Here is a 15,712-nt window from a genome sequence, read left to right as displayed (position 1 = left end):
AAATGGACTAGACATAACTTGATGTTAACTCTCTGGGAACAACCTTTCGGCAACGTCCCCTAGGCACAAGTTAGACTAACATAACTTCAAGGTAATTCCTCGGCAACGTCCAGTTGGCACAAACTGAACTAGACATAACTGCCTGTTATATCTCTGACATTGTCCCCTCGCCACTCGGCAAAAATGGACTGTACGAAACTTTATGTCATTTCTCCGGCAACGTCCACTTGGTAAACACATATTTGACATATCTTTATATTAACACTGGCAAACTCCCTTCAACACAAAATGGACTTGACCTTACATCATGTTGATTCTCCGCCAACTACCTCTTGGCACTAAACTAATTTGATATATAGTTTCATTTATACCTCTGACACTCGGCATAACAGGAACTAGACATAACTTTATGTTATCTATCTGGCAACCTCCTCTTGGCACAAAATGAACTAGAAATAGCTCCATGTCATGCTCATGCAATGCCATCTTAGAACAAATTGGACTGGACATCGCTTAATGTTAATTCTAAGGCAACATAACTTAGATACATAATAGATTAGACATGGCTGCATGTCTATTCTTCGGCATTTTCGTGTTTTATCTAAGTCACCCCTTCGAATATAAATGGACTAAACGTCATGTTATGGTTCTTTTGAAGAAAACATTCCTGTTTGTTTAAGTAATATATCAAGGAAACGGTCACACCCCTACCCAGCCCCACCCCAACTCGCACTAGAATCCCCACTGTACCCCATGATCCACCGTCAGCATCTTGGTCACATTCAAGAGCGCGTGGTACTCAAATACACACAAGCTAGTGTTGCCTCTCAAAAAGCATAATTTCGAATCAAGGGATATCTGGTGAATATTTACATGATTGCAACATTTTGTAACACCAAGAAAACACTGGTATGCCTTTGTTTTATAGCAATAAATTCAATGGTGTAATATGTTTGTATAGGGGGTTTCTAACATTAAAATATGAACATCAAGGAATGCTCGTGTCAAAAATGTTCTCACCATTTTAATGGGGCAATATGTGTTATATGTTGTGGAATCGGTAAGGTTTGAGACACCATCTACAGTCTTTTGTTCCACATCGGGGGGTGAAAGCGAAAAGGTTCTATCTTCTTCTTTTTAGATGTCACTTAGAACCTTTTTGCATTCACCGGTCATTAAACTAACCGGTAATTAATGTCCATGTTTGAGTTGAAACCCAGTGTAAAGCAGTGTCACACAGCAATAATGGAGTCCTGAGTGTAAAGAACTTCTGACTATGAGAACGCAACAATGAGTTGTATGCATCGCTATGAAGCACACAGAGGCTGCTTGGAATTAAATATCGGCCTTAGAGCTCAACATATGAACAATTTAGACAATTTTAAGCCTGCTGGTCTGAGATTTAGGAATGGAATTTCATAAAACTCATGTATGTCTTATGCATATTTGGAAGTAAGGCTTCAAATGCTTTTTTACAAAAGCAGTTAGCAATGGATTCGGATGCATTTACATTTTGTTCACATAAATGGCTTGATTCATGCCTATGGGTGAAAGAGTGTTAATTCAACTGTACGTAAATGGTGGTCATATGATTCTGGCTCCTGGAAATTTATAACATTCGATCTCTTTCAGTCTGGCGTGAGAAGAACTACTTTTTAAATAACTGTATTCGGTGAACTTTCAGTTAAAATTTACTATAATGAATTATAACGAAGCATAGCTTGTTGTATTTCGCATATAATACAAATAATGGCCGTCTATTATTTGACGTAGTAATTCTGGTTAAGGTTTTGCATATTATCACATTTAATTTGGTATCTCAACAAACACATATTGTATTGCTGAGATAATTTATGCATGAAATCCCGACAATCTAAACTCTTTTATTATATCACTATATGCTTTCCGGTGATTTTAAGGGATTTGTAAATTAAATAGAATTGTTGTTTTTTTCACTGTTTTGAAAAGTTATTGCCCGCTCTCAGTTCCAAATAAAACGTCAGCGCACACTGGGTAATTAAAAGTGGTTAAAGAGTTATTTTGTTCGTGTTAATTCCTTTCCTAAGACCAACCTTGAAACATATGGGTTTTCACTGAAATCAAAATTTATCGTCAATATATCATGCAAGTTAAAATGTATCTCTTAGACATAAATATATAATGGCCTATTTAGTACAAAATGTGATAAAAAATCTTTAATTCAGTAGGAGGCGCTATTCACTGCCGATGGAAAATTGTCTTTTGTTCACATAATACACAATATAAATATGAGACAAAATATGAGATACTCATTTGCATAATAATTGCATCTAAACGCAATGGTTTAAGCATGACGATGTGTGATATAAATTTATCTGCGTACACATAATTTAACAACAAAATTACAATGTTGACTGCAATTAATGATTGAAATGATCAACAATCATTAATTTCCTTTTGGATAAAAAGGAATAAATCTTAAAAAAGGCATTTTCTTAAGCAACGTTGCACAATATGGAACAGTGTAGACAGTCTGCATCACTTTCCGTCGTCTCTCGACCTCTTTGTTTATGACCTTGGTCTCAGTGTCAAGGTCGTCTTCATCAACTCCAAGGCTTTTCTTCCAGGATACCATTCCTCGTTCCTCATCCGAGCCTGTTAAGATTGAATGTTTTTTTTTAAATACATGTATGATTATTAAAGTTTTTCAGAAGACCGGTTGACAGATTTCTCACTCAAACCTCGGTTCTGTATCGAGACAGCCGTTGAACACTAAGTAGGATTGTTTCTTAGAAATAAGCGTGATGACAAACACGTACTGTTAATAAGCAAACTAAAACGACCAACTTCAGGTTTGTGAACTGAAAGACGGCTGTTTTCCTGTTATATCATAGATTAAGAACATGAAACCGTTCCACCCTGCACGTTACGGCGGTGTCATAGTTAAATTAAGGTGTATACCGGTAGTGGATATTTTCGAGCAGGATTTTTTTTTTAAATAAAACTATGCATTTATTGAAAAGGTGGGATTATCAAGTATTCAAATATAAAATCACGCCTTTCCCAACTGTCAAAAGTATTATTCTTTTCATTGATATACCTGAACATGTATATTTTTTTTGTATAATAGCAAGATGTCAGTTAACAGATTACAGACAAGACGTGTTAGTTACTAAGTGTTTTCATACACATAACCCTGTAACATGAATCCCGCCACCACCGGAATACACATACCTTATTATTTTGCAAATGTAAATTGGTGGATAGGATAAATAAACTTTTAACGAACAGACGACTAAAAACACATACCTGGAATAGTGTTGTCCATAAAACATGCGAGGACGCCAGCAACAAATGCGGGGTTGGCCAGTAGCATGGTGAACAAATTGTCCAATGTCGGTATTCCTGCACACACATAAAAAGTTCAATCACCAAAAAACCCCATACCAGTTGCAACAGTGACATGAGAATAGCCGAAAACTATGAGTTATAATCTATGAAATTGATTTGTTAAGCGATGACACCCGGGGTAAAAGAAAAGTTTAATAATACAATTAAACATACATATTATAGCTATAAAATAAAATAGCAAATATCTACGGTGTAATGTGATTACAATACATAATGTGTAATTAAAAGGGAAATTATTTTAGCAATGGTAAACAGGCTCCTGCAAACTACTGTTTTAAAATGGTAACGCCAGTCATGAAGTCTTCGTCCCCTAAAGTCACGCTAAATATTGACAGTTCATAAATTAGTTAATAGATTCATCATTTATAATCCAAATTTGTAAAATCTACAAAATGATGATCTATTTTAAACTTATAACAATCAAAAAAGAAAGACCACGTTGATAAAGTATTGAAAACCGACTTTTTATCAGCTGCATGCTTTTGAAGGTACTTGGGTGTCAGTAACAATATAACAATGAGGCTACACGTGAAATAAGACATTAGAGAAAATTCTTTACTATTGAAGTCAACTGCACCTTTAACGTGCATGTGTAACTAAACGTTTCTGTTCAAGAACTAGAAGCGGTTTGTAACCTTTGTATTATCATCTGTATACTGTATGATTTGCGATAAAAAATACAAAGCCATCATTTATATACTTATATTGTATCATTGCGGATTCTAAACATCGCATTATTGGTCAAACGATAACATTCGTACAAAAATGTTATCGGAAAATAAAATAAATCTTAATCTAAATCTAAAATTATATAAAACAATATATATTTAAAAGCTTTACCCGTGTTTATTGGCTCGTCCGTGGTTTCGATCCAATACGGGGTCATGAGTGCTATCAACATTGACATTCCGATGATGGCCAGACTTCGAGTCGACGACATGTCAATAAACTGCATATTTGAGAGCATCACACCTGTAATGTTCACAGTCAGTACTGGTAAAAATATTCAGATCTTTTCAACGGGTTTCTTCTCTCTCTCTCTCTCTCTCTCTCTCTCTCTCTCTCTCTCTCTCTCTCTCTCTCTCTCTCTCTCTGGTCCATTTCCTGGGTGGAAACCAGATCTTATGTCCTTATTTAAAGGTAAAAAAAAAATGCATAGATCGAATTTAACACTAGTTGGGTAACACAAAGGACACCTATACCACCACAACATATTAGTCTCATAACCCATGGGTATCGATTCGGTACCATTTTTGCAATGTTCATGGCATGGCATGAAGTTTAAACTTTAAAGTAGTGGAACTTTTATCAAAAAACATTCATTATCATAGATATAATAAAACATGACAGCTCTCTGTTTATTCACTGTTTTAAAGTTTTAGCCTGCTTTTACTTCCAAATAAAACGTCAGCACGAACAGGGCACAATCATAACGACGTCAATACCGAAATATTTAGCGTGCTGTTTTAATCAAGCTTTAAATAGCTGTCACTTCCTTTGCAGGTATATAATAAAACAAAATTGTTGCAGTGTAAGATCGAAATATATTTTACTTCGTGAAGCATCTTGTGATATACAGCTTTTGGTCCATACTCGTTGCAATATATTTCGATCTCACACTGAAAGTAATGGTCTACTTATCGGTTAGTATGCAATCCTCATGTAATGTATGCCATGTATATTTTTGTCTAGAATGAAGATAAACATTTAAAAAAATAATAAATTTAGAAATTATACAAAGCTACCGATGAGGACGCCAAAGTTGATCATCATCATGCCACCGACGACACTGTAGGGAATGGTGACGAAAACAGCGCCAATCTTACCCACAATGCCAAACACGATGTAGATAAGACCGACAAGTTGAAATACTCTCAAACTCGCCACCTAAAAAGGGTTATAAAATTATCTTAAAATTTGGTTTTTCAGTGTAAATCTTGTGTTTACAAGTAACACTAAGTATAAATATGGCATTTAAGCTTGTATTTATATAATGTGTGTCCTATATTACTTCTTAAAAGCACATGATTAAGACGCAAAAGACTAAATCCAAAAATCAAGCCTCACACCAAAACACAAATTGTTTATAAGTCAAATCTGAATCAGATAGATTAATAATGAAACAGAAACAAGTAGAAATACAAATAATAACAATAAATGATAGTTTACTCGAATGATACTAATATTCCTCATTTTGCATCAATTGCAAGTATATATCTACTTTATGTTTTCGCTGTGATACAAAAAAGCGTACTAAACCAAACATCCTTGAATTTTCAGAGTGTAACCTTTAAGTCAACATACCCTGGTGATGCCAATAGCTCCGATGTTTCCTCCAAATGTTGACGTGGCATGTCCCGCACCGCACCATCCTCCGAAGAAGCTCATCATACCTTCAACTGCTATACCTGAGTAAGATACAACTCGAAAGTAACATTTCACTACGGTCCAGATTTATAAAGCATTTTTAAATGTTGAAAGAAATTGCGTAATAAAATTATCAATAAAACACAACTTCCATACTGTTCCTGCTACCTTCAGACATGATGCCTCACTAGTTACTAAATAACTTATTTATAAAATAAGTATATATATATATATATATATATATATATATATATATATATATATATATATAAAAGAAACCAAAGTGTATATAATTGGTAAGTGTTGAGCATACCTCTATTTACGGCGTGATTAGGTGGGGGCGGGGCGTCACATACTTTTGCGCATGCATAGTAATCACCTATTGAGTCAATTATGGAGCTAATCGTTCCCATCATGAAGGAAACAAAAGCTCCTGTCTCGAAAAGAGGGGCTCCGAATTGACCTGGAAATATCGTGTATTTAATTGCTCACTTAGTGCAGTTTGATTAAAAATGCAACTGTATGTTCGTATGAAAAATGCACCAATACTTGTGTCATTTTGGAGATGCTAAGAGTTCGAATTCACGACATTTAATGTTGAAGCCCGACACGAATAACACTGACTTATTTTCGACCCCTGCATTTGGACATCATATAATACTTCTGTATATCAGATATACTTTTATCAATTAATCATGTGTCTTATTCACTTTACGATTGGGCGGTTTTCTTAAGTATCATTTTTATATTGTCAAATGATACATTGCACACAGTTTGAAACATAAGTTTTTCCTAATAATTACAAACATTAAGTTACCTGGATACGGAAAAAGAAACCAAGGAGTTTCATCGATAACAGCGAGTCTGGAATCCGTCCTGGCGTAATAGCTCGGACTTGATGTGTCATCAGAGAAAACGCCAGCAACCGTGAGGATAGCACTTACTCCCCAGCCAAGTAAACATGCTATCAAGACCTACAAAAGACACGAACTTATAGGTCGGTTCATAGGTGGTCGTATATTTCAGCGATAGCGTTCTGATATCTTGAATATGATTGTAAATAAGAATTTCCCACCCTTGAAGGATGCTACCACAATGGGTCAATTATGGAGAACAAAGTGCTGACCCTCAAAAGCCTAATCAAAACGCTATCATAACATTTAGTAGTAATTCCTCATCATGATATGCGTAAGAATACAATTGAATGCATATTGGCAAAACAAATATAATAATAGTTTCTTTCAATCATCAGATGCTAGGCAGAATCAGTCAAACAATTGAATAGGAATACAACATTGCCTTCGAAGGTTGACATATTATGTGTTCAAGTAATACACTTTTAAATGCTACCTTACAGCAAACATCTTATGAAGGGGAAACCATAATATGTAGAACCCACGCCCCCGTTTCCAGCAAGGTATAGGGGTGTTCTTTCTGCGCAAGTAGAACGACAAAACCATCGCTGTGGCCACAACCCTGAACATGTATTACATGTGATATATCAGTGCTTCCAACAAATTTTGAAAACATAATGCAAGCAACACGTTTCAGAAGTTAAGTCACTGAACTTGACGAAACTGTGATTTATTGTGATATTATTCTGAGTCTCCTCAAAGAGTCCTCTTGAAGTAAGACATTTTAAAACTATTCCATTCGTGATCCTCATGTCCATACAGATGTATGGCATGCCTACATTTTCATGAAAATGTCTTGTTTCAAAGTCCACTAGCTATAATGTCAATATAAATACCAGAATAAAAGTATCTGGAAACTTTTAAGGGCAACGTACTCCAAATCGGAAGTTACTGTTTTGATAATACATACTGTCTAGCTGCCAAATCGTAAGAAATATTGTGTAAACGGTCGGAAAGCTATTGGTATGTTTGACAGATGGATATTGATATTTTGCCCAGGGCACACAAGTCAGTGTTCATGCACAAACAAGAAGTTGCGTATGAAATTAAATAGTGTAGGTTTTTGATGGAAACTATCCCTTTTTCATCAAACACTGTTTTTTGTAGATGCAATTTGTAGAAGTAAAAATGGCCATACTGTAAGGTTATAAATGCATTTGATGATCGATGATCGGTCTGCCAGCGTTGAAAAAGCCTTTCAACTTTCTAGTTTTAGCATCGGTGGATATGGGTACATTATTAAATGGTTATATCCTTTAATTATTATTATAAACTAGTTTGAACGACATGTTTACTATTATGTTATTCTCTCCGAATGCCAAAATGATAATAATAATCACCAGGGCTGAAATTAGTGAAAATTGTGTGAAGTTAGTCACTATTAAATATCTGTGCTAATAAACAACCTACTAGGTTTGTCACTGTAGCTACCATAATGAGTATATGTTCAAGAACATACAGTGATAAGTAGTCGGGTAATTTTAAAGTAAAAAACCCCACATACATTAACAATGGTAAGTCATGATAAACCTACAACATAGCTACACCCCACTGTGCTTTAGCGAATTTTGTAGTGGCCCTGTAGATGTACAAAGCGACAACAGTGAGAGCAGGAATGATTGTGACCGGGCCAATGAATCTCAACAGGACACCAACCATCCCCGTTAGGCCAAACAGCATATGGACAGCTCCAGCAATCATAAGACTTCCTTCTAGCTGAAATTTGTAAAAAAAATAGTTTATCGTTTGATCAGCACTTTAACGCTCCAGCGATTATGAAACTTCTTCTTCCTAGTAAAAATGGATGGAACAATTTATCGTTGACCCAAAAGTTTATTCTCCAGCGATTTTATGGCGTCCTTCTGGGTACCAATAAAAACTCAGGAATACTTGATGGATGCTTAGGTAATCAGATTCTTCCGCGGTCTTCTCAAATAGTGTTCTGAATTTACAACTTTCAACTTGGCTTTTCAAGACCATCTGTTGAATGTAACAGGTTTGTACCGAAAAGACAATTCACCATTGAACATTATTAATCATTGCAATAGATTAATGCCGTCTTTCTGATTTTGCATACTACATCTGTTTGTTAGCCACATCGTTACTTGTTTTATTTGCAAATGATCTTAGCATTGTGATTATTGTAATGTCTGATTCAGTGTTAATTATGTCAAGGTTTATGAACTAAATCACATATTGAATGTGCTGTCATATCTTGTAAATGACCAAAATAAGATAGCAGTGTGCCAAATATCTGATACCATCATACGAATGTTATCACTCTACAAGTAATAAGCAGATCAGTAGTTCAGATCGAGATAAAGTTGGTAGTTCGCATTCACAAATTTCGAATATATATTTTGCATTTGCATTGTTTTATTTTCATGTTGTTTAAAATATATACAAAAGTATGTCAAAACAAAGTTGTTGTTTTTTCATTAAATAAATATGGATATTTTTTCATTAGACTATATTCGTTTGGTCGATGCACTACATAAAAACTAATCAAATACTAGTTAATACTTATTCGTTGGATATGCACTTTTGAGTCGATGTGGATCATTAAAGTGAAAATAATTCGAAAATAATTGGTGTGTACATTTGTATACAGTACTTATTATTGACATATAATTCCAATACTAATTGAAATAATTTTGTTTGAAATAACCTCTTTCAATGATTGAAAGTTTACTTTCGATACACTTACCTGCCGTACTTTTACAGCATAGTCACCACCATAGGCGCCGTCCGTTATGTTTATAGTAGAGTTAGCAGCTGAAAAATAATATATTTGGTTCAACTGTTTGCTACTGATCTTGTTTTTGTAGTTTTTCGCATAAATATTCATAGTTTCTAAATTAATTCATTATATATCAACTTCCTTATTTGTGTAACAGCTCGTTTGTACTAATTGCAGGGGCGTGATTTAGTGGTATTCAGAGTACAATTAGTTCATGCAAAATTAACATTCTATGAAAAATGTGTAGTTTAAATGTCACCATCAATTCGAGAATAAAACTGTCAGCGTCTTAAACATGCTATACTGTTCTTATTATGTGTCAAGTCCTTACGCAATGACAAAACACAAAACAATTTATTGAAGATATATCAGGTATAATATTTATGTTATATAATGTGCTAAGCGTTTTTTGACACGAACTGTGTGTATACTCAGACTTTATAAGTATTATGTTTAAACGTTTATGGATAAGCTTTTCGATAGATAAATGCCCAAGCACGATGAGCGGAACGAGCAAACGCTGCATCCTAATTCTGAGCATAAGGTTCAAATAAATTTTAAATTTGTCCCCAGGCTACGATGTTTCGAACATTCGTTAGCGTTACAGGCTTAAGTATTTTGTTTCATCTATCCAGATAATTTGCTAAGACCTGTAAAAGCAAAATACAAAATAGTTTTTCATTAACGGTTTTGAAGAATATGTTTTACTGAAAATTTCGGCCAAGATTTTCTTGATGGCTTTAATGAATGAATCCTCACCACCAATACGGTGAAGATTAATACCATATCAGTTAACATACTACGAGAAGAATATTGCAACTGGTGGAACACGTACAAAACATGGATTTACAATTCGCGTTTCTGAGGTTTGTCCAAAAGCCTCACATATGAATATTGTATGTTCTCGAATGCTCATATACCGATACATGTGCTCTTATGTTGATATCAGGTAAGCCAATGATCACATGGTATACTAGAGTAATAATTGGATCTTCAACGTTCATGTAATACTACTCCAAACATTAAAAAAGACGTAGTATCGTACTTACCTGTAGACCCTGTCAAGTCGGGGCATTTCCATTGGGGTAGGGATGACATAGCAAGGAGAGGCACAACATATGTCATGGCTGGACCCTGGTACAACGGCAGTCTTTTGAGGCAGAAATAAAATGTAGGCGAATAACGCAGTCATACTCTTGCCGATATACATTATTTCATTGTAAATGTAACCTGATGTAAAAAACTTTGATGCATTCCGTTAGATTTTTATTCAATTTCAAATGTGTATTAACTTAATCAGCAAATACTTGTACATTTATTAAATGTTACCGTATCATTTGATGTCGTTTTTTTGTTTAAAGAAACTAAAATCGTTGAAAAATACACACTTCCATTCATTTTACATGTTTACTCTGTTAAGACTAAATATTTCTGTAATACTTATACTGATTGTAGTAATTTATGTTGTTATCAATGTTGATATAACCTATATTGACAACGTATCTCATTTCGCTTGCAATGGAAATGTATACAAAACTCATCGAACTATTCCAAGTATTACCAAGCCTATATATTACTAATAGCCAGTAAAAAAGAAAAAAATCGCTTCTTTTGCTTTATATGGTTTTGTAAAATAGTTTGAAATGCCATTAGGAACCACATACAATATTAATTTAGATATTTATATTGATACAAAACATACCTTATTCCAATGGTGTTTTGAAGAAATGACGTCACACCGGAAATAAACAGCGTCGTGCTAAGAAGACGTGCTTTGAAGTTCTCGTCCGTTCGGGCGCATACAATGTCCGCAACCAGTAAGGCCGTGGAAAGACTTCGTGATAGCGACATCAACACTTGCTGCAATCAGAAGTACTGCACTGTTGAATTTAAAGGTAAGTTACGGCTTTTTGTTTTTTATGTAACTTAGCAATGGTTAAAGGAAAACACACACAACAAAGCACGGGCCTAACTTGGAAAGCCATGATTGAGGTATAAAACCTGTTTTGGATAGGATCACACTGTGTAAAAAAAAAAAAAAAAAAAAAAAACAAGTTAAAAACCACTACATCAGAAACTATATATATGTGCCCTTGTCATAACGCAAAGACATCAGTAACGAAACCGGACATATAGTTTATGGCCGTGTCGTAATGATAGGATACCAGTAACGAAACCGAACACCGATTTTAGTGCCCGTGCCACACTGCCATGGCTTCAATTACGAACCGAGCACAGATATGAGAGCCCATGCCACACTGCCATGACATCAATTACGCACCGAGCATCGACATTGGTGCCCGTGCCACACTGCCTTGGCAACAATCACGAAACGAGCACCGACATTGGTGCCCGTGTCACACTGCCATGACATCAATTACGAACCGAGCACCGACATTGGTGCCCGTGCCACACTGCCATGGCATCGATTACAAACTGAGCACCGATATTGGTGCCCGTGTCAAACTGCCATGGCATCAATTACAAAAGGAGCACCGATATTGGTGCTCGTGTCACACTGCCATGACTTCAATTACGAACCTAGCACCGATATTAGTGCCCGTGTCACACTGCCATGGCCTCAATCACGAAGCAAGCACCGATATTAGTGCCCGTGTCACACTGGCATGACATCGATTACGAAGCGAGCACCAATATTAGTGCCCGTGTCACACTGCCATGGCCTCAATTACGAAGCGAGCACCGATATTAGTGCCCGTGTCACACTGCCATGACATAAATAACGAACCGAGCCTAAATATAAGGGTCCGTGTAAATTCAAAAGGCAACATAATTCAAACCTAGTATAGATATTGTTGACCTTGTCATACTGCAAAGACACAAGTAACGAAGCCTGAAATCGATTTAAGCACGGGTCACAATGACCATTTATGTAAACGAAATCGGAAAGCGATATTAGTGCTCTTGTCGTAATACCAATTCTCCAATAACAAAGTCGGGACACGATATAAGTGTCCATGTCATAATGCTAATGCACAAATTACGAAAATGCGAATCGAGATTATTGGCCTTGTCACAATTTCAAAATATAAGTAACGAGTCCGGCAATCAATATTAGTGCTATTGTCACAAAACCAAGACGTAAGTAACGAAATCAGGCCCATATTAGTGCCATAATCACAATGTGAAGAAACCAGCAACATATCGGATATAGCTATTAGTGTTCTTATCACCACGTCAAGACACCAGTATCTAATCGAGCATAGGTATAAATGCCTTAATCACAATGGCAAGACACTAGTAACATACCGTACGTAGATTCAGTGCCCTCATCACAATTTCAAGACATCAGAATATAAACCAGGCATATAAATAAGTGCCCATATCGCAATGTCAAGACATCAGTAACGAAACTGGTGAAATAAATTAGTGACAATATCACAAAATCAAGTCAAATCCAACGAAACCGGGCTTATGTATTAGTGCTCTTGTCACAATTGCCTATTGGAAAAGACGTCAACTTTTTAATTCCTGATTATGTTTATAGATACATTGTATGTGATTAACCAAGTTCAGGCATTAAAAATTTACTACGAATTTTGCCGCTCCTCAGCCTCGTTTACCCGTTTAAAAAAGCGCATAATGGTTTCCAAGTTTGAAGTATGCATATTTAGCATGTGAAAGTCACATGATTAGTAAAGATACATATAATGACGCTATTTATTTTTTACTGGAATTTACGTGGTTCACAAACCCAGTGAATTTCAAATAGGAATGTAAACAAAAACTGCTAAAGATCGAGGGTCGTTAGCAATGTTATACGTCAGTCAGTAAGATTTAATGCGTTATACACAACGATATAAATTTTATGATAGTTTTTGGCAATTTCCTTTTTTTCTTATAATGTTATCATCTGGGGTATGTTCAGATATTTAAAGCTCCTATTTTCTATTATTTGTTGTTGCGCCTATAACTGTTTCTTGTTTGTTAGTGCAGCTACTTTAAGTTAAACATGTGTCCCGTTGAACTGTTTATATTTAACCGATATTTTTGTTGTTGCGACAAAGTGTCTGCGTTTTTATCTTATCGGTGTTGCTTAATTTTGTTTTCGTTGTGGGAAAAATACTTTCTTTCACAAAGTATTGATTGTTTAAATTCATACTGTATTTAAGCAATACTTATTGGTGAACATAACTTGGGTTTATCTACAGATGGACAAGGTTTTACCAAACGTTAAACAAATGATAAAACCTTGAATCGAGTTTAATTGTTAAAGCTAAGGTTTACTGCTGTTGATTGTTGCAGATATCGCCTGCTCTTTTAAGAATGACTTGCTCTTGCGTTAACAATGTCGAGTGTTTGTAGCACATAGTGATGGTTGTTATGCCCTATATATATATATATATATATATACTAGTGTTTGTTGTTGCACATACTATTTGTTGCACCATTCGTTCCTACTGCTTGCTGTTGTATTGTGTGTCTGTAGTTTTGTATCGAGCATGATGTTTGTTGTTATCTTTACTACTTGTTGTTGTATTCATTTCTTGTTTTTGCTGTTTGCTATAGCACCTTGTCGTCAGATATACACCGAGTGTTTCCTGTTTAATGGAATTCTGTTGTTAAAGCTATGGTTCACTGCTGTGTCGTGGTTGCTCTGTTACACATGGTATTTCTGCTGAGTCGAGTTTGTGTTGTTATATATAAGTTGTTTGGTGTTCAGCATTTCTTTGTAGTCGCATTCATTAATTGTCACTAAATGTCGGTTTTGAGTTAATTTGTTGCTGCTTTTATACCTAGTGTATGATGCTTCAAACAGTTTCAATAGTTCCCCGTGGTTAATTTTGTGAATATTGGTGGTTGAATAATTTCTGATATTTGATAACAAAACCATAATTGAAAAATATTAAAACATTACCTGCATGGCGAAAAACAACGTCATAGGTACGGGTGGATTTTCAAAAACGTCATAGTGGAATAGGGATTCTTCGTCATCCATTTGCAAGTTAACCATTGGCATTTTCATTTTTGTCGTCTGCTCCAGTACTTTTCTGTCGTTTTGATCAAATTTCGTCTGCATTGCATCTCTGTCGCCCGATTGTTGATGGAATTCCACATTTTGATTTGTCCCCAGTCGACAACTAGATTCATCTGCTTTTGCGTCATTGTTTTCTTTGTTTGGTTCGTTCATTTCGGTTCAGATTTATGCAGTTTGCTTCCTTTCCTTTCCAACCATTAAATAACAACTAAATACACAAAATGCACTCCACAAATGAAAATCTTATCTTTACAAACTGTTGTGTGGTTTTGCTCAATTATTTATCTGTCCTATGTTCTGCTCGTCATTTACGGTCCGCTGAAGATCGAAAAACTTAATCTGACTAATAATAAGCGCAAAACTGTCTATCCTTGAGTGATGAAAATTGTTATTGGTGTCTCAGTGAGTTCAAGGTTCAATATGAAGGTAGACCACATTGATATATAATCATCATAATGCCTATGATAACATCAGGCTGAACATGAGCATTCACGGTCAATGTCGTTTATTAGGTTACATGGTCACCTTTGTGAACTGATAAACGACCTTAATAACATCAGGCTCTTTAAGAGTTTCACGGTTTAATGTTCTTTTTGGGATTTCGATGAATGGCTGAAAGATAGCATCCGACTAATCAGGAATAAACATCCACGATCGAAGTCGCTCACTCTGGGATAAACAGTACGAGGCAGTATACAGAAAGCAACAAAGATTCAATTTTCTAACGTATACAATTGTCTTTTTACTGAGCTAAACAAACATACAATTACACTGTTAGTAGAACAAAATTATGAAAATATGCAAGGTGTGGTCAAGCTTTAACATGGCCACATTAGATTTAAAGTAATCCTTGTCAGAAGTAAGAACATATTCACTAAGTCTTAATGTTTCACGAATATGCTTAGTTAATGAATACGGCCGCAGGACAAATAATTTCTTCTATCTGTGTTTAGCGTCATCGTTTTGTTCTATGTCTCGGAATATAATCAATTGTTAATCGACGACAACTATTTATATTGTTATGACTTTATGCGTCGTGAAACCATCAATTTAATTCGATAGCGTGCAATTTGCATCTTCCTTTATGCACAACATGATTGAGAGTGTGTATGTATGTATTAAAGTTTTACAAGATTATAACAATATCACGAGAAAATAGATTTATTGGCGTATTAGCGAGCGTACAAATACAAGTTAGATTAATTTAAAGTGCAAATCCACAAGCCAATATTAAACGCAACACCAATTTTGATCACATGTACAAGTAATATTTCTTTACATATAAATAAATAAGAATTTGCA

At 35.3% G+C, this 15,712-nt stretch overlaps 1 protein-coding gene across 1 annotated transcript; it reads right to left on the bottom strand.

Moving 5' to 3' along the window:
• Positions 1 to 1,009: 1,009 nt before the first annotated feature.
• Positions 1,010 to 14,692, bottom strand: LOC128234549 (solute carrier family 23 member 1-like). Its single transcript, XM_052948821.1, has 13 exons — positions 14,291 to 14,692; positions 11,114 to 11,271; positions 10,461 to 10,561; positions 9,379 to 9,446; positions 8,206 to 8,387; positions 7,113 to 7,233; positions 6,575 to 6,731; positions 6,071 to 6,220; positions 5,695 to 5,798; positions 5,136 to 5,277; positions 4,231 to 4,362; positions 3,289 to 3,384; positions 1,010 to 2,634 (listed from the first exon to the last, which is right to left on the bottom strand). The coding sequence occupies exons 1-13, from the start codon at positions 14,561 to 14,563 to the stop codon at positions 2,426 to 2,428; spliced, it is 1,893 nt and encodes a 630-aa protein (XP_052804781.1). The 5' UTR covers positions 14,564 to 14,692; the 3' UTR covers positions 1,010 to 2,425.
• Positions 14,693 to 15,712: the final 1,020 nt, after the last annotated feature.

The sequence above is a fragment of the Mya arenaria genome, chromosome 1 (genome assembly GCF_026914265.1).
Source record: "Mya arenaria isolate MELC-2E11 chromosome 1, ASM2691426v1".
Taxonomy (NCBI): domain Eukaryota; kingdom Metazoa; phylum Mollusca; class Bivalvia; order Myida; family Myidae; genus Mya; species Mya arenaria.
The sequence above is the reverse complement of the archived record's forward strand: the minus strand, read 5'-3'. Positions and strand labels throughout refer to the sequence as shown.

What these genes read in the sequence shown, in the direction of transcription:
- LOC128234549 (XM_052948821.1), bottom strand. Translation starts at nt 14,563, where the DNA reads ATGAACGAACCAAACAAAGAAAACAATGACGCAAAAGCAGATGAATCT. An exon ending in CAGTGGGGTGTAGCTATGTT is followed by an intron (nt 7,234 to 8,205) that starts GTAGGTTTATCA and finishes ATACATGTTCAG; the next exon opens with GGTTGTGGCCACAGCGATGG. An exon ending in CAACTTTGGCGTCCTCATCG is followed by an intron (nt 4,363 to 5,135) that starts GTAGCTTTGTAT and finishes TGAACATTACAG; the next exon opens with GTGTGATGCTCTCAAATATG.